The sequence below is a fragment of the Lithobates pipiens genome, unplaced genomic scaffold (assembly GCF_037356315.1).
Source record: "Lithobates pipiens isolate NorthernLeopardFrog02 unplaced genomic scaffold, aLitPip1_a1.2 Scaffold_27, whole genome shotgun sequence".
NCBI classification, from domain to species: Eukaryota; Metazoa; Chordata; class Amphibia; order Anura; family Ranidae; genus Lithobates; species Lithobates pipiens.
In genome coordinates, this window is record NW_027507788.1 from 12,166,019 (window position 1) to 12,184,462 (window position 18,444).

The 18,444-nt window shown below is 46.4% G+C and overlaps 1 protein-coding gene across 1 annotated transcript in view; it reads right to left on the minus strand.

Moving 5' to 3' along the window:
• Positions 1-592: 592 nt before the first annotated feature.
• LOC143933529 (uncharacterized) overlaps positions 593-18,444 on the minus strand; it is a 42,878-nt gene continuing 25,026 nt past the window's right edge. Inside the window, exons 7-13 of the mRNA XM_077456441.1 lie at positions 17,841-17,882; positions 15,694-15,774; positions 12,522-12,764; positions 9,659-9,736; positions 9,142-9,225; positions 7,342-7,435; positions 593-2,367 (exon numbers count right to left, since the gene is read on the minus strand). Coding sequence (XP_077312567.1) covers positions 2,310-2,367; positions 7,342-7,435; positions 9,142-9,225; positions 9,659-9,736; positions 12,522-12,764; positions 15,694-15,774; positions 17,841-17,882 — 680 coding nt within the window. The 3' untranslated portion in view covers positions 593-2,309. The remainder of the gene's footprint in view (positions 2,368-7,341; positions 7,436-9,141; positions 9,226-9,658; positions 9,737-12,521; positions 12,765-15,693; positions 15,775-17,840; positions 17,883-18,444) is intronic.

Sequence of the window (18,444 nt, forward strand, 5' to 3'; positions counted from 1 at the left end):
AATGGCCCTCAAGCAAATCCAAACCCTGAAGAAAGGGGTTCTGTTACCCCAAAAACGTGCTTGGCCTCCAATTCATAAAAAAAGACAAAAGGCTATAATTTTCCCTTGGTCCCATCCATGGATTCATTCCTGGTGGTTTTCCACAAGCCACCTGAACACAAAACATTACAGGCTTATCCAATGACTTGAGATGGTCACCATCCTGGTATGTTCTGCTATTGTTCTTCTGAAATGAGGCCAACACAGAACTTAAAAGTGGACATTCAACCAGTGCAAACATACATGTTTATGCTGCAATCAATTAACAGGACTTTCACATGGCAGTCCAATCTGTATGTAGAAGGCTCCTAGACTAACCAATGGCTACCAATCACAATATTCCCTTTTCAAGAAGATCTTGAAACGCGACGACACCTTAACAGATCTCATGCCGTGTCCCTGCCCCCGCTTCCTGCCACCTCAATAGACAATTAGGAAGCATCCTTAACACTTTTGAAGTCATGATGTCATACTGAACTGCCTACTTCCTATATTCCTCGCTTCCAGGGGCGTAACTATAGGGGGTGCAGCAGTCGCGACCGCAACCGCCCATGCAGCCCCCTCTACATATGGCCGGCAGCAGCATAGGCAGCTAGGGGTACCAGTGCACCATGCACACGGGTGACTGGAGAGCTCCATGCTCGACTATCGCACTGGCTGCTCTTTAGTTGTGCATTCCCCGCATGACCTGTGTCCTCAGCTGGCTCCTCAGAGTACCCCTCTCCTGCTCCATGCATTGCCACTCAGTCCGATGTCTGTTCTCCCCAGCCAGAGTCCCGCCCCCCTGAGTCCGGCCCACACTGCACTGCATACTTCTCCCGGGTAAACAATCTTTAAGCACACAGATGCAGTTCAGCCCTATGAGAGTCCCCCGGAGGACACTGCAGGCTTGTCTGCCAGCCCCCCTCCTCCCCCGGTCATACACAGATGATGAAAGGTCTTTCTGGGAGATATGCTGATCGCCCATCCAGCACACTGGATGGAGCCCAGGCCAACATGGATGAGTGCGTGGCCTACAGCTTGGTCATGGTGAGTGAGAGGACCCCACACACCATTACATACCCCCTCCATCTCCCCCTGGGGACAGGAACCCCTTCTCACGTGGGGACAGGGACCCCCACCTCCCCTGGGGACAGGGACCCCTTCTCACCTGGGGACAGGGACCCCTTCTCACCTGGGGGCAGTAACTTCATATGCCCTGGAGAAAAGGACCTCATCTTCTGGGGCCGGGGACCCCATCCTGCCTAGGGACAGTCCCCCAATGGGTCACCTAAAAATAAAAAATAAAATAATAGAAAAAAAATACTGATACCAGTGGTGGAACTACAGGGCTCACAAAGGTCATACCTGTGACCACGCCCTGGAGTTCCACCGCCGGACTTGGAAGGAAGGGACCTGGCTGGGGTTCAGGGGGGCCCTTCATGGTTTCTTGCATCGGGGCCCTGAAGGTTCTAGTTACGCCACTGCTCGCTTCCCTTCTGTTCAACAGCCACTACAAGCCTCACTTGGTCAATTTCCTCACCTCTTTTGGACAATTGCTCTTATAACATTAATACTTTTTAAAGAAATACTTAAAGGGACTATATTTGCCCAAATTTGTTCTTCAAATTGAAATGCGGTGTAGCAGTTCCTATTTTTTGTTTCATACGATGTATCAAATGTAAAGTGCTAGGTTTTCAATTTTAGATTATTTTTTTTACCAAAATACTGTTTTCTATGTTGTCCTACACCGACTATACTGTCCGTAGGTATGTTCTGATAGACCTCAGGCAAAGCACACTGTAGATGTCTCCACAAACATGTACACTAAGCTGAGAGTACATGTTTATGTCTCTGAAGCCCTTCAACGGCCTGGGTTATATGAAGGTGAGATGGTTGGGTGATGGTTGGGTGATGGTTGGGTGATGGTTGGGTGATGGTTGGGTGATGGTTGGGTGATCTGGTTAATATTGGGGAGGACAAAGGCAACTTCTCCAGTCTACAGGTCATCGCTGCCAAGAATTGCTTTGGCGTTGGTTTTGCTAGGGAGTCTAACCATTATACTCCCATACTGGCAAACGCCAAATGCTTTGCCAATTGTTGTATCAATTTATTAAAGCAATTCTCATATCTTAGTTCACCTAAAGAAATATTTTGTGCTATCCCTTGTGCTATATAATATGGATGCATATACTGTATATGCCAGCAATAATACCAGAAGAAATAAAATATAAATTGAATACAGAATGATATAATGACATTTGATCAGAAGACTTTAACAAATTAACTTGCTAGACTTGGCCACCGACGTCTCCATTGTTGTTACTGGCTACGGCCCGTCCGACATGTCTGGAATATGAAACAAAATGTAAATTCCATGTTTTACTGCTTATCCAACATCAAATGCAAGCCTGGGTGTTGGCACTCATTATAAACTGCAGTTAAAGGCTAATGCCGCGTACACACGATCGGAATTCCGGCCAGAAAAAGACCGATGAGAGCTTTTCATCGGAAAACGCGTCCGTGTGTATGCTCCATAGGAATTTAGCTGTCCGAATTTCCACCAGACAAAAATTGATAGCATGTTCTCAATTTTCCCGAAGGAAAAACTTACTATGGGTAATTCCGATCGTGTGTATGCAATTCCGACACGCCAAAAATCACACATGCTCAGATTCAACTACGAGACAGACGCTATTGGCTACTGGCTATTGAACTTCCTTTTTCTAGTCACGTCATACGTGTTGTACGTCACCGCGTTATAAATGATCAGAATTTGATGTGACCGTGTGTAGGCAAGACAGCTTGAGCCGAATTCCGTCGGAATTCCGTCGGGAAAACCATCAGGGCTTTTTCCAATGAGAATTCCGATCGTGTGTACGCGGCATAATGCCGCTTACACGTGACCGGACTTTCCGGCAGACTAGGTCAGACGGTCTTCCCGACGGACCTTCGGTGGAGTTCCGATGGACTTCCTGAATGAACGGACTTGGCCATACACAATCACACCAAAGTCCGACGGGACTAGAATAAGGAAGTTCATAGCCAGTAGCTGCCCTAGCGTCGGTTTTCGTCCGTCGGGCTAGCATACAGAGAAGCAGATTTCTCGATAGGAACTGGGTCTGGCAGAGTTCCGGCAGAAAAATTTGAAACATGTTCTATTTCTGAAGTCAGATTTTTGGACAGCAAAGGTCCGATGGAGCCAACACACACGATCGAATTGTCAGACGGATTCGTTCCGTCGGACCTTTGCTGACGAAAAGTCCGGCCGTGTGTGCGCGGCATAAGTCCGCCTTTTATACTACGTTACACCAATATTGGGGGTAACAAGTGAGATGGTGCCAAGCTGGCCACCGTCCCACCCCAAACCTAACATTTTTTATGCAAATGTGGTGCATTTATTATAATTATTATTTGTTTTTACTTTTTATTTTTTCGCAAAACATGGACTTATTCGTTAAATCTTGACATTTATTGTATTGTTGTGTGAGAAGATGCTATTTTGACAAAGGGCAGAAATGCAATTTTTATGTGTACCATAACACCTTTTGAGTTCTTCAATGGATTTGGTGAATACAGAAATTTGATTAGTGGGTTTAGCATCCCCTTCTCCTCCCACCAAAAAAGCCCCAACACAGTTCCTCTTTCCTTCTCTCCTAACATTGTATTTACTCCAATTTGTACTCAATAGGCAAAAGTTGGTGAACACCTGACCATCACACCTCTATGAGCTCACTGGATGTCCCATTCCAAAACCATGGCCTATGGGGTTGGCTGCCTTTTGTGGCTATAACATCCTCCATTCTTCTGGGAAGACTCACTACAAGATTCTGCAGGGAATTTGTGTCCATTTGTGAGGTCGGGGCTTGATGTTGGATTAAAAGACCTGACTCGCCATCGGCATTCCAATTCATCCCAAAGGGGTTTCGAAGGGTTGACCCTACTGGTGACCCAAACATAAAATCTTAGCTCATAGCTTAACCACTTGCCGCTCGCCATATAGCGATATGACATCGGCAAAGTGGTTGCGATATCCATATGACGTCGCTGGGGGCGCACATCGCGTGGCGATCGTTGTTGCGGTGTGTCAGTCTGACACACCCCAACTCAGATCTAGGTAAAGAGTCTCTGATGGAGACTCTTTACCACGTGATCAGCCATGTCCAATCACGGTTGATCATAATGTAAACAGGAAGAGCCGTTGATTGGCTATTCCTCACTCGCGTCTGTCAGACGGCGAGTAGAGGAGAGCCGATCGGCTGCTCCTCTGACAGGATTGTTTATCAGCGCAGCCCCCCCTAGGATGCCCACACTGGACCACCATGGATGCCACCACTAATCACCACCAGGTATTCCACCCTAGACCACCAGGGATGCCAATCAGTGCCCACAATGGGCATCATTGATTGGCAGGCATTATTGTTTGGCACTGATTGGCATCCATCAGTAAAATACATTACAGTACATCAGTGCCACCTATCAGTGCCCATCCATACCGCCTATCAGTGCCCATCCGTGCCACCTATCAGTGTCTATCTGTGCCACCTTTCAGTGCCCTACGTGTACCCATCAGTGCTACATATCAGTACCACCTATCAGTGCCCCATCAGTGCCGCATATTAGTACCCATCAGTGCCACCTCATCAGTGCCACTTCATTGGTGCCACCTCATCGGTGCCCATTAGTGCCGCCTTATCCGTGCCCATCAGTGCAGCCCCACCAGTGCCCATCAATGAAGGAGTAAACTTACTTATTTACAAAGTTTTGGAACTTTTCGCTCTTTTTTTTTTAGCACAAAATAAAAATCCCAGAGGTGATCAAATACCACCAAAAGAAAGCTCTATTTGTGGGAACAAAATGATAAAAATTGAGTTTGGGTATAGTGTAGCATGACCGCTCAATTGTCAGTCAAATTGCGACAGCGCTGATAGCTGAAAATTGGTCTGGGCAGGAAGGTGTATAAGTGCCCCCCCCCCCGGTATTGAAGTGGTTAATAACTGTTATGTAACATTATATTAAACAGTATATACCAGGGATGTGTAATTAGCGGACCTCCAGCTGTTGCAGAACTACAAGTCCCATGAGGCATAGCAAGACTCTGACAGCCACAAGCATGACACCAAGAGGCAGAGGCATGATGGGACTTGTAGTTCTGCAACAGCTGGAGGTCCGCTAATTGGATATCCCTGGTATATACATTGGTTGGCCAAACATTAGTAGAAACTTGACTATCACATCTATAGGATCTCGTTGGACATCCTGGCGCTGAATGGGATGTCCAACATCCCATTGGGAATAGGATGGTGGACATTAATATAGAGTTGCCCCTTCTCCATCATTTATGGCTATTCCATCCTTCACTCTCTTGGGAAAACTTGCCCCAAAATCTATGTTCCAACTCATCACAAAGGCATCCAGTTGGGTAGAGGTCAGGGCTCTGTGTAGGGCATTCAAGTTCCTCCACACCAAACTGGTTAAACCATGTCTTTATGGAGCTTGCTTTGTACACAGGGGCACAGTCATGGTGGAACAGGAAAGGGTCTTCACCGAACTGTCCCCACAAGGGTGGAAGAGCACAATCGTCCATAATGTATTTGTATGATGTAGTATTAATGGTATCCTTCACTGGAAACAACGGAACTCCGTCATTTGGCTATATTATGTTGCTTTTTCATAGCATTGTATTCCAATATCATACAAGATCTATTGAATGCTTTGCTAAGTTCATTGCTTTTTCCTCTATAGCTTCCTCCAATGCTTTTCAGTCATATCTCTCTGTCCTACATCATAGCTGTTTATCTCCATTGATCCTGGATAGAAATCATCCTTCTGGATAAAACTGCATTCCTCTCCAGAGAGCCCGGCAATATCCCAGGGGAAAGCAAATATACAACTGTGCTGGAACTTTCTGGACACTCTAAGCCCTTGTACACACGGTCGGACATTCCGACAACAAAATCCGTCAGATTTTTTCCGAGGGATTTTGTCCGAAACCGGTGTTGCATACACGCGGTCGGACAAAGTTGTCGGAAAATCTGATCGTTCAGAACGTGATGGCATTCGTTCGTTACGGCGGGACTACGTTCACGCTAGTAGCCAATAGCTTTGGTCTCGTAATTTGATCTGAGCATGCGTGGCACTTTGTCCGATCGGAATTCTCTACAAACGATTGGACAAAGTCAGATCGGATCATGTTGTGTGAAAATTTTATAGCCCAGCTCTAAAACTTTGTCGGTCAGATATTCCGACGTAAACAGTCCAATGGAGCCCACACGCGGTCGGATTATCCGACAACACGGTCCGATCGGACATTTTCCGTCGATATCTCCGACCGTGTGTACAAGGGCTTAGATACAAAAATTAGGCAAAGAAGTGGTAGAGTCTCAAGACGGCTGTGGGGCAGGTTGATTATTTTTTGGCTGTTTTTTGAGTTTTTTACATGCTGCCAGTTTGGTTGCTCCTCCCTACATTCCAGACCTCTGCGATTGTTCTGGAGTTTAGGTGTGAAGTAACCAAATGGGCAGCATTAATATTTATCCTGCCGCAGCCAATCCCATGCTCGGGAGAGTGACCAGCAGGGGGCTGAGGGGTCTATAAATGGCCGAGGACCTAGAACAGCAGGGTCCTTTGCCTGGCGAAGAGAGAACCAGCCTGGAGGGGCTGTCCAACCTCCTGGGCCATCCATAACTGGCCTGCAAGTGGTTCAATACAGCCCCTAGTTAAGAGATAGCTGGGGGGGCAGCTGCTAAAGCTGGAAGAACAGCTTGGAGTGAAGCCTACTGGGGATCTGGTGAGGAGGCTCAAGGTACAAGGTCTAGTTGATCCTGGAAGGAGTCATTCATGTATATAGGGACACAGTGAGTAAAGGCCGGAGAGAGATCCTGGGTAGACTGTTGCTGTTTTGACCTTTTTTTGTAAGAGACTGTTCCAGAGTTTGCTGGCTCAAGGCCGTTTCCAGTGTGGGATCCCCCTGTAGATGTATGTCAACATCCTCTTATATTAGAGACCTTCTTTGAAGACGTTAATTTTACTAGAGAGTTTCCTAAGTTTAAGTTGCACTAGTCCCAAGGCTCACCCTATTCCCCATCCCAGTTCTTCAACCAATAAATCCCCCCCCCCCCACCATAAAAAAAGAGACCTCTGCTGCCCGGTTGTTGAGTGTAGAGAGACAGAGAAAATGCTGTATTCCCGGCTGCTGTACACCCAATAAGGAATAGAACCTGGGACAAAACCATGGGACCAGCTTGGGGTCTGCACTATACTTGATTGTCATTTGGTAGCATATTATTGTGTCATCATCTGCCGTGATAGCATTTGACTCACCTTGAATACTTCACCACAAAAATTAAAGCTCCCAGTGGAAAAATAATGAGAATAAGTGCACCTTTACCCCCAAAAATATTCATTCCTCCAACACCTAGAATTACAAGAAAAATCTTCATTAGTAACTCTGCAATATCACAATTCACCAGCAGAGGGCGATGCAGGTAAATCTTTAAATATCTACTCCAGGCAAAACTTACAATTTTCAACAGACTTTAGGAGGGTTAGACCACTAGAGATTTCTCTATACTACAGGAAAGAGGGTGCAGGTGTTACTGGATAAAACTTTATTTGGATTTGGGCTTTAACCAATTCCCACCCAGCCCTAGCGTCTCTTTAACTGGGCTATTAGAACCAGGGGGGTGGGAAGGTCTGCCTGATTATGGTGTATAAATGCGTATATATACACACACAAGCATATTTTATGCAGTAGATGGGGCTCCGGGCTCTGCAAATACAAGCCTATTTTATGCTGTATGACCATACACCTACAAATATGTGTGCTGGAGCCTATACCCTATAGGGAACCTGTGATGGAAGAAATAAGTGAGCCGCCATTTATGACTTGCTTTGAAAATTATATTTTTTTGTCTGTCATGCTGATTCTCTGTCTTCAATACCATTTAATATGGAACAAGCATGTGGTGAGTGGAGTCTGAGGGAAGCCTTAGATGACCGAAACCATTGGATCAGTATTATGGCCAGGCAGTGGCCTCACTAGGGGTTGGCTTTTGGGGCTATAGCCCCGAATCTGGGGACCATACTGTAGAGTCTCTACAGGGGTTCCTAAGGGGAGGGGAGGCTCTCTGGGGACCAGGGGCGTTGCTAGGTCCACAAAAGATCTGGGGCTAGAGCCCATAGCAGCGTAGTAAAGAAAGTCAAAGCAGGCATATACATGTATATAATATGTGTGTGTGTGTGTATATGTATCTCCATAGAGCCCCCCTTACATCAGGGTCCCCAGAGAGCCTCCCCCTTGCATCAGGGTCCCCACAGAGCCTCCCCCTTACATCAGTGTCCCCAGAGAGCCTCCCCCTTGCATCAGGGTCCCCAGAGAGCCTCCCCCTTGCATCAGGGTCCCCAGAGAGCCCCCCCTTAAATCAAGTTCCCCAGAAAGCCCCCCAAAAGAAAAAAACTGCTGTACCCATGTTTTTTTTTCTCAATAAATAGGTGCAGATACTCTTCAATTCTGAGTCACCTTGTCTCCGCCCCCCTACCCACCTCCAAGCAGTGTTCCTTGGTTCCTCCTCCTACCTACCAGCACCACATCTTTTCACCGCTTGCCGACCAGCCGCCGTCACTATACTGCGGCAGTTACTGTGCATGAGCAATAACTCAAAGACATCTGGTATGGTTAATGGGGGGGGGGGGACCATGAATCGGCAGTCCCTGCATAATTATGACAGGGTTTGGCCATTCTAGGAAGTGCTGGGGGTCTGGGGGGACCAACCTTTCAGTGGAAGTGCTTGGGGTGGACTGTGGGTAGGCTCTGGGCAAAACCACACTGTCAATGGGTGTGCCAGAGGTAGATCCCAGGGGTCAGAACTGAAAAGTGGGTAAGTAACTATGAGAGGCCTGTGGATTAGAATTTGTTTTTACTGCATACTCTTGTTATCTTAACATGTTTCAGGCACTGAGAGCTGGGGGGGGGGGGGGGGGGTGTGTCAGGCAGCTAACAGAATGAGAAGAACAAAGAAAAGCCCAATGTCTTGGAGTATAATCTTCTTATAAGCCAGAGGAGAAAATATAAACTGCCACTGAGCCAAGAGGGACAGATTTCAAATTGTGAGGGACTCTTACCGGTAAATTTTGTCGAAAAATTGGAAAGATCATTCACATTCTGTCTCTTGGTTACCAAGCAATCCTTCACGGATGATGGGCACCCTATAATAAGACAAATTGTATCCAATGACATATTTAGATAGATGGTACCGATGAAATTAAAAAGTTACTTTTATGCAGAGGTCTTAAATACATTGGATGGGTTTTGGTTAGAGTGCCTCTTTAGCATTAGATTCGGGTTCAGAGAACCTTTTAGCTGTCTTGGTGTAGAAGCTTCCCTCCTAGCAATGGTCCCACTTTGGGAATGGTTGTGAAAGGCCCAGGGATAATTCAGGCCAAAATGGCAACCCAGAAGACTTGGCCATTTAGCAGAATGGATGGTGAGGCTATTCACTAAGCTGTTGGTGGACCATGCATCCCTGACCCTGGTAGGTACTGGTAACACCATACACCGAGGTACACACCAAAGTGCACATAAGGCATGAGTAAGTTGCCTTTTCATCAATATGTTTCAGGCTGTGAAGAATGACTGTACCTTTTGTGGCTTCATTTTGTGGCTCAACTGGCTTTGGTGTTGGGGTTGCAGCCTGGTCCTCCACGGATGAGTAGCATGCTGAAAAAACAAACATGAGTTAAATCAGCGTTTCTCAACTATTTTCAGTTGTGGCACCCTTTAGAAGTATGCAAAATCTCAAAGCACTCTGGTTTAAAAAAAATTGAATCTGAGCCTCGGACAACGCATGTAACTGCCTTGGAGAAATTAACTTCACTTCAGAAGCCCCCCTTCACGTCGGAAACCCTTCTTCACACCAGAGGTCCCCCCATCACATCAGAAATCCCTATTCACATCAGAGGTCATCCCATCACGCCAGAGGTGCTCCGATCATTTCAGAGGTCCCATCATATCAGAGGCCCCCTCAACATAGCCGAAATCCCCCAATCACGTCAGAGGCCCCCCATCATATCAGAGGTCCTGTCATTACATCAGAAGGTCCTCTCATCACAGCAAAGGTCCCCTAATTACAGCAGAAGGTACTCTCTTCATATCAAAGGTCCCCTAGTTACGGCAGAAGGTCCTTTCATCACGTCAGAAGTCCCCTCTCCACATCAGAAGTCCCACCATAACAGCAGAGGTCCCCTCATCATGTCCGAGGTCCCCCCAACACATAAGAGGTCCCCTTTGTCAAAGCCAAGCTCCTCCTATCACATCAGAGGTCCCCTTTGTCAAAGCCAAGCTCCTCCCATCACATCAGAGGTCCCCTCGTCATAGCCAAGCTCCTCCCATCACATCAGAGGTCCCCTCGTCATAGCCAAGCTCCTCCCATCACATCAGAGGTCCCCTCGTCATAGCCAAGCTCCTCCCATCACATCAGAGGTCCCCTCGTCATAGCCAAGCTCCTCCTATCACATCAGAGGTCCCCTCGTCATAGCCAAGCGCCTCCCATCACATCAGAGGTCCCCTCATCATAGCCAAGCTCCTCCCATCACATCAGAGGTCCCCTCGTCATAGCCAAGCTCCTCCCATCACATCAGAGGTCCCCTCGTCATAGCCAAGCTCCTCCCATCACATCAGAGGTCCCCTCGTCATAGCCAAGCGCCTCCCATCACATCAGAGGTCCCCTCATCATAGCCAAGCTCCTCCCATCACATCAGAGGTCCCCTCGTCATAGCCAAGCTCCTCCCATCACATCAGAGGTCCCCTCGTCATAGCCAAGCTCCTCCCATCACATCAGAGGTCCCCTCGTCATAGCCAAGCTCCCCACATCACATCAGCAGTCCCTTCACCATAGCCAAAGTCCCCCATCATATCAGAGGTCCCCTCATCAAAACCAAGGTCCCCCCGTTACATAAAATGTCCCCCATCATAGCCAAGGTCCTCCTATCACATTAGAGGTCCTGCCATCACAGCAGAAGGTTCTTCCATCACATCAGAGGTCCCCTCGTCATAGCCAAGCTCCTCCCATCACATCAGAGGTCCCTTGGTCATAGCCAAGCTCCTCCCATCACATCAGAGGTGCCCTCGTCATAGCCAAGCTCCTCCTATCACATCAGAGGTCCCCTCGTCATAGCCAAGCTCCTCCCATCACATCAGAGGTCCCCTCATCATAGCCAAGCTCCTCCCATCACATCAGAGGTGCCCTCGTCATAGCCAAGCTCCTCCCATCACATCAGAGGTCCCCTCGTCATAGCCAAGCTCCTCCCATCACATCAGAGGTCCCCTCGTCATAGCCAAGCTCCCCACATCACATCAGCAGTCCCTTCACCATAGCCAAAGTCCCCCATCATATCAGAGGTTCCCTCATCAAAACCAAGGCCCCCCCCCCATTACATCAAATGTCCCCCATCATAGCCGAGGTCCTCCTATCACATCAGAGGTGTACTTGTCATAGCAGAGGTGAGGTCTCGCATCACATCAGAGGTCCTGCCATCACAGTAGAAGGTTCTTCCATCACATTAGAGGTCCTGCCATCACATCAAAGGTCCTCCCCATCACACCAGAGGTCCCCCCCATCACATCAGAGGTCCTCCCCATCACACCAGAGGTCCCCCCCATCACATCAGAGGTCCTCCCCATCACACCAGAGGTCCCCCCCATCACATCAGAGGTCCTCCCCATCACATCAGAGGTCCTCCCCATCACATTAGAGGTCCTGCCATCACAGCAGAAGGTTCTTCCATCACATCAGAGGTCCTGCCATCACAGCAGAAGGTTCTTCCATTACATCAGAGGTCCCCCCATCACATCAGAGGTCCTCCCATCACATCAGAGGTCCTCCCCATCACACCAGAGGTTCCCCCCCCCCCCCATCACATCATGCCACCTGCTCTGGATCAGCATCACCAGTTGCCATGGTATGGGTGGGTTCACCAAACTTTGGCCAAAATCTTTGCAGGCTTCCCCCCAGAAATAGGGGACGCCCTAGCATGCAGTGCATAGCCTTTATCCTGGTCAGCAGCCATATTGTCAGTGTTTGTTGGAACTGTTTCCAACACTGATTCTGTGTAGGTAGAGATAGTGTTTAATTTTTGTAACATTTTGCATTGGTCTATGTCCCCCCCCCATGGCAGTGCCTGGTTTCTCATGCCTTTTATTTGACAATATCTTGCTTATTAGCCTTACAAATAATCAGAATTGAACAACAGGGTTGACCACCCTCCATAGACGTGAATGGGGTTGGCCACAAAGTTTGTGAACTTCAAACTTCATGCATGGTTTACCAAAACTTTTTACAAACCAAACCTATAGATAATCTGTCTGTATATCAAGGAAAAACACCCACCAATAAAGAAATGATAAAGAATTAAATTCGCTGTCCTTGAGTCATTCATTTGCAATGTTTGATCAGCATCATCAATACCATGCATGGATAATGGTAATAGAACGCCCCATTGCTTACCTTTATTTTTCATATCTACATAAATGGAGTGATCCCTTCCTGTGCCGTGTTCTATGAATAGAGATCCAGCTTCTCCTTTTTTAAATGACAGTTTTAGTAAGGAATCATTTTGGAAACAGGTTTCAATCTTCAAATATTCCTCTGTGTCTGGACAGCGTATATCCGTCCTCAGAAGTTTTGAGTTTTCATTTAGATTCAGAACAATGGGGGGGTCATCCACTTTACAAATTGCAGTGCACATGTCTGAAAAAGACAAAAAAGGGTAACAAGTCTAAGATGTCTGTTCAGTGACCTCCTGGAAAAAGTTCACTTTTGGAAGTATGTACATTACCTGGAAAAAGTATTCACACCCCTTGAGATTTTCCAAATTTTCTCATGTTACAACCAAAAACGTCAATGTATTTTATTGGGATTTTATGTGATAGACCAACACAAAGTAACACATAATTGTGAAGTTGAAGGAAAATTATAAATGGTTTGCAAAAATCTTTTACAAATAAATATGCGAAAAGTGTGGCGTGCATTTGTATGGCGCCCCCCCTGAGTCAATACTTTGTATAACCGCCTTTCTCTACCATTAGCCCCTGTACACGCGGTCGGAAATTCAGACGGAAAAGGTTCGATCGGACCATGTTGTAGTGGTTAGCACTCTCGCCTAGCAGTAAAAACGGTCATTGGTTCAAATCCCAACCGTGACACTACCTGCCTGGAGTTTGCATGTTCTCCTTGTCAGGGCAGGACTCAGGGTGGTGGGGGCCCCTGGGCTTGAGTCACTTTCAGGCCCTACTGTCTATACATTACCATATTTATCAGCGTATAACACGCGACGGAGTATAACACGCACCCCAAGTTTAGGAGGGAATTTTAAGGAAAAAAACTTTTAGGAGGGAAGTTTAAGAGAAAAAAAACATACATTTAAATGCCCATCAATGCAGCCTTATCAGTGTCCATCTGCAGCCTTGCCCATCCATCTGCAGCCTTGTCCAGTGTCATTTGCAGCCTTGTCAGTGTAGCCTTGTCATTTGCAGCCTTGTCATTGCAGTCTTGAGTTTTAAAAATGGCTCTCGGGGGCTCTCAGCGGCTCTCAGGTCCTCTCGGGTCCTCTCGATGGCTCTCGGGTCCTCTCGGCGGCTTTCGGGGTCCTCTCGCAGTCCCGAGCAGAGCCAAGAGTAGCCGAGAGTACTCGGCTCGGCTCACAGTCACGTCCAGTCCCTGTGTTATGTCCATCAATGGACTGTGAGCGGAGCCGGCCCGAGTACACTTGGCTATGCATCTCAGCTTGGCCTGCGGGGCCCATGGGCTTGAGCCCAGTCAAGCCCAATGGTAAGGCCTGCCCTGCTCCTTGTGCGTGCGTTGGTTTCCTCCGGGTACTCCGGTTTCCTCCCACACTCCAAAGACATGCAGGTAGGTTAATTGGCTTCTGTCTAAAATTGGCCCCTAGTATATGAATAGAGACCTTGGATTGTGGGCTCCTTGAGGGGAGGGACCAATGTGAGTGTGCAATGTACAGGGATAGGGACAATTGTAGACACTCAATCAGGTTGAACTGGATGGACTGGTGTCTTTATTCAACCTTACTAACTATGACTGTGTGTGGGCTACATCAGACTTTTTCCGTCGGAATGTCCGACCTACAAAGTTTGAGAGCTGGATATAAAATTTTCAAACAACATGATCGTTTGTAGAGAATTCCGATCAGACAAAGTGCCACGCATGCTCAGATCAAATTACGAGACCAAAGCTATTGGCTACTAGCCTGAACGTAGTCCCGTCCCAACGAACGGACGCCATCACGTTCTGAACGATCGGATTTTCTGACAACTTGGTGCGACCGTGTGTATGTAACACCAGTTTCGGACAAAATCCTTTGGAAAAAATCTGACGGATTTTGTTGTCGGAATGTCCGACCGTGTGTACAAGGGCTTACAGCTGCAAGTCTTTTTGGGGATGTCTCTACCAGTTTTGCACATCTAGAGAGGGACATTTTTGCCCATTTTTCTGTGCAAAATATCTCAAGTTCTGTCATATTGAATGGAGAGCGTCTGGGAACAGCAATTCAAGTCTTCAAGTCTTGCCACAGATTCTCAATGGGATTTAGGTCTGGACTGTGACTGGGCCATTCTAACACATGAATATGCTTTGATCTAAACCATTCCATTGTAGCTCTCGATGTATGTTTAGGGTCGTTGTCCTGCTGGAAGGTGAACCTCTGCCTTAGTCTCAAGTCTTTTGCAGACTCTAAGCCCTTGTACACACGGTCGGACATTCCGACAACCAAATCCGTTGGATTTTGTCTGTCTGATTTTGTCCGAAACTGTTGTATACACACGGTCGGACAAAGTTGTCGGAAAATCCAATCGTTCAGAACGTGATGACGTTATTTCGTTACGATGGGACTACATTCAGGCTAGTAGCCAATAGCTTTGATGTAGGAATTTGATCTGAGCATGCGTGGCACTTTGTCCGATCGGAATTCTCTACACATGAACAGAGTATGTCCGATCGAAGCATTTTGTCGGAAAATTTTACCAACAAGTTGGAAAACTTGGTCCGACGGATACTCAGACGGAAACAGTCCAATGGAGACCACACACAGTCGGAATATACGACAAAACGGTCCGATCGGACACATTCCGTCGGAATCTCCGACCGTGTGTACAAGGGCTAACAGGTTTTCTTCTAAGATTGTCCTGTATTTGGCTCCATTCATCTTCCCATCAACTCTGACCAACTTCCCTGTCCCTGCTGAAGAAAAGATACCCCACACCATGATGCTGCCACCACCATGTTTCACGGTGGGGATGGTGTGTTCAGGGTGATGTGCAGCGTTAGTTTTCCTCCACACATAGAGTTTTTGCTTTTAGTTATATTTTGGTCTCATCTGACCAGAGCACCTTCTTCCACAAGCGAAGGTTTCCGGGTGCGGTGAAGCCAAAGGTGTGTACAGGAGGAGCGAGCCGTCCTTGTAGTAAGAGGTCTTTTGCTATGCACTGTGCATGAAAATGGAGCACCAGCAAGTGACAGATGGTGGGGGCGCCACTGGTTTCCAGGGCGCCAAATGGAAGGGAAAAAGGCAAAAGGACAGGGAAAGGGAAAAGAGACAAAAGGGAAAGGAAAGGGTTCATTTGATCAGCCTTCTCACAAGTATAAAAGTTGGCTGATTTCTTCCTACCTTTACCAGCAGATTTATATGTGGGGTCCTCTGATTTTTGAGCTTGGATTTTAGGCACCTCCTCCACAGAACGTTCTTGCACTGCAATATAAGCAAATAATTAAATATATACAGTAATGTATTCTGTTGACAGATACACAAAAACACATTAAAAGATACATGGGCTCATGACATAGAGGCTGCCATTGGTGACCTCTTGAAACTGCTACTTGCCTGGCTGTCCTGCTTATCTAATGGCTTGAATACTACCCAAGTCACTAAAAAACGAAGACTTCATTGCAACTCCTATGGCCATGTCAGCAGCTCAGTAAAGTAGTGAGGTTAGAGGACCAGCATGACTGCAAGGCAACAAATATTTCTAATTCTGTAATTCTGTGTAGCCTCCTCCCAGAAGGCACAGCAAGAACAGCAACACCCCTGCCTCTGATAGAGATTGGTGTTACTTTACCTTCCTCAGCCTGATGACCATGGGAAAAGGAAGAAGAAGGAGGAACACACAGGAAAGCATTAAACCCTACTTTTTCCTGTCGACACATGTGTATGCAGCACACCTGATTGGACCCTCATGCTGGCCCCTCCCTCTCCCAGAATGAGTGCTGCTGAGCAGGGGTGACAGGGGGTTATTATTAAGACAGTTTCAGGCACTTGTAATTGCTGTATATGCAGTAAACACCATGGATGTCGATAAAAATGCATTTAGTTAGTTATAAAAAAATATATACAACTGCATTAAACTGAGTCTGTGTGGAGTTCGGCTATAATGTGCATATCATTGACGTATATCACCATGCGGTGCATTTTTGAAAGACTGAATCTTTATTGGCTTTAATGACAACCTGCAGGTCTGCCACCCAAAATGCAGCATGGAAACTATTTTGTAACACAATGCAAAGCGACGCATTAATGGGAACGGATCATTCGTGATGCATTGATGGGAATGATCATTTGTGATGCATTGGTGGGAACGGATCATTCGTGATGCATTGGTGGGAACGGATCATTTGTGATGCATTTGGTGGGAAGGGATCATTTGTGATGCATTTGGTGGGAAGGGATCATTTGTGATGCATTGGTGGGAATGATCATTTGTGATGCATTGGTGGGAATGATCATTTGTGATACATTGGTGGGGACAGATCATTTGTGATGCATTGGTGGGAATTGATCATTTGTGATGCATTGGTGGGAATGATCATTTGTGATACATTGATGGGAATGGATCATTTGTGATGCATTGGTAGGAATTGATCATTTGTGATGCATTGGTGGGAATGATCATTTGTGATACATTGATGGGAATGGATCATTTGTGATGCATTGGTAGGAATTGATCATTTGTGATGCATTGGTGGGAATTGATCATTTGTGATGCATTGGTGGGAATTGATCATTTGTGATGCATTGGTGAGAATTGATCATTTGTGATGCATTGGTGAGAATTGATCATTTGTAATGCATTGGTGGGAATTGATCATTTGTGATGCATTGGTAGGAATTGATCATTTGTGATGCATTGGTGGGAATTGATCATTTGTGATGCATTGGTGGGAATTGATCATTTGTAATGCATTGGTGGGAATTGATCATTTGTGATGCATTGGCGAGAATTGATCATTTGTAATGCATTGGTGGGAATTGATCATTTGTGATGCATTGGTGAGAATTGATCATTTGTGATGCATTGGTGAGAATTGATCATTTGTGATGCATTGGTGGGAATTGATCACTTGTGATGCATTGGTGGGAATTGATCATTTGTGATGCATTGGTGGAAATTGATCATTTGTGATGCATTGGTGGGAACGGATCATTTGTGATGCATTGGTGGGAATTGATCATTTGTGATGCATTTGGTGGGAATTGATCATTTGTGATGCATTGGTGGGAACGTATCATTTGTGATGCATTGGTGGGAATGATCATTTATGATACATTGGTGGGAACGGATCATTTATGATGCATTGGTGGGAATTGATCCTTTGTGATGCATTGGTGGGAATGGACAGTTTGGAATGGATGAAAAACAATGGATTTTGATCATTTCCACCTGTTTTGCTGCCCACAGAAAGAGCCCACAAGACACATCTGATACTGTAAAGCTAGAGCGATGGTGTCATCATTGTTTTGTAAATAGAATGATCACTTACTAGAAATTGCTGCTGTACCAGAGACTAAGAGGGTGCTCAGACCTGTAAGGAGGGAATATTTATTAGAGACAATCAACATACATCAAATTATATATACTGTATGTGAGCATTGGTATTGCTGAAAACAATCCTGCCAGCATATCAGTTCCTGCGTGGCCACGTGTCTTGTTAACCTCCCTTCCGCAAAAAAGTTTTATCCCTATTGTGGGGTCACCAGTACGGTATTTATAAATTGAAATCATATCCCCTTTCAAGCGTCTCTTCTCCAGAGAGAAAAAGTTCAGTGCTCACAACCTTTCCTCATAACTAATATGCTCCAGACCCTTTATTAGCTTTGTTGCCCTTCTTTGTATTCGCTCCATTTCCAGTAATCCTTCCTGAGGACTGGTCCCCAGAACTGGACAGCATACTCCAGGTGCGGCCGGACCAGAGTCTTGTAGAGCGGGAGAATTATTTTTTTTATCTCTGGAGTTGATCCCCTTTTTAATGCCAATATTCTGTTTGCTTTGTTAGCAGCAGCTTGGCATTGCATGCCATTGCTGAGCCTATCATCTACTAGGACCCCCAGGTCCTTTTCCATCCTAGATTACCCCAGAGGTTCTTC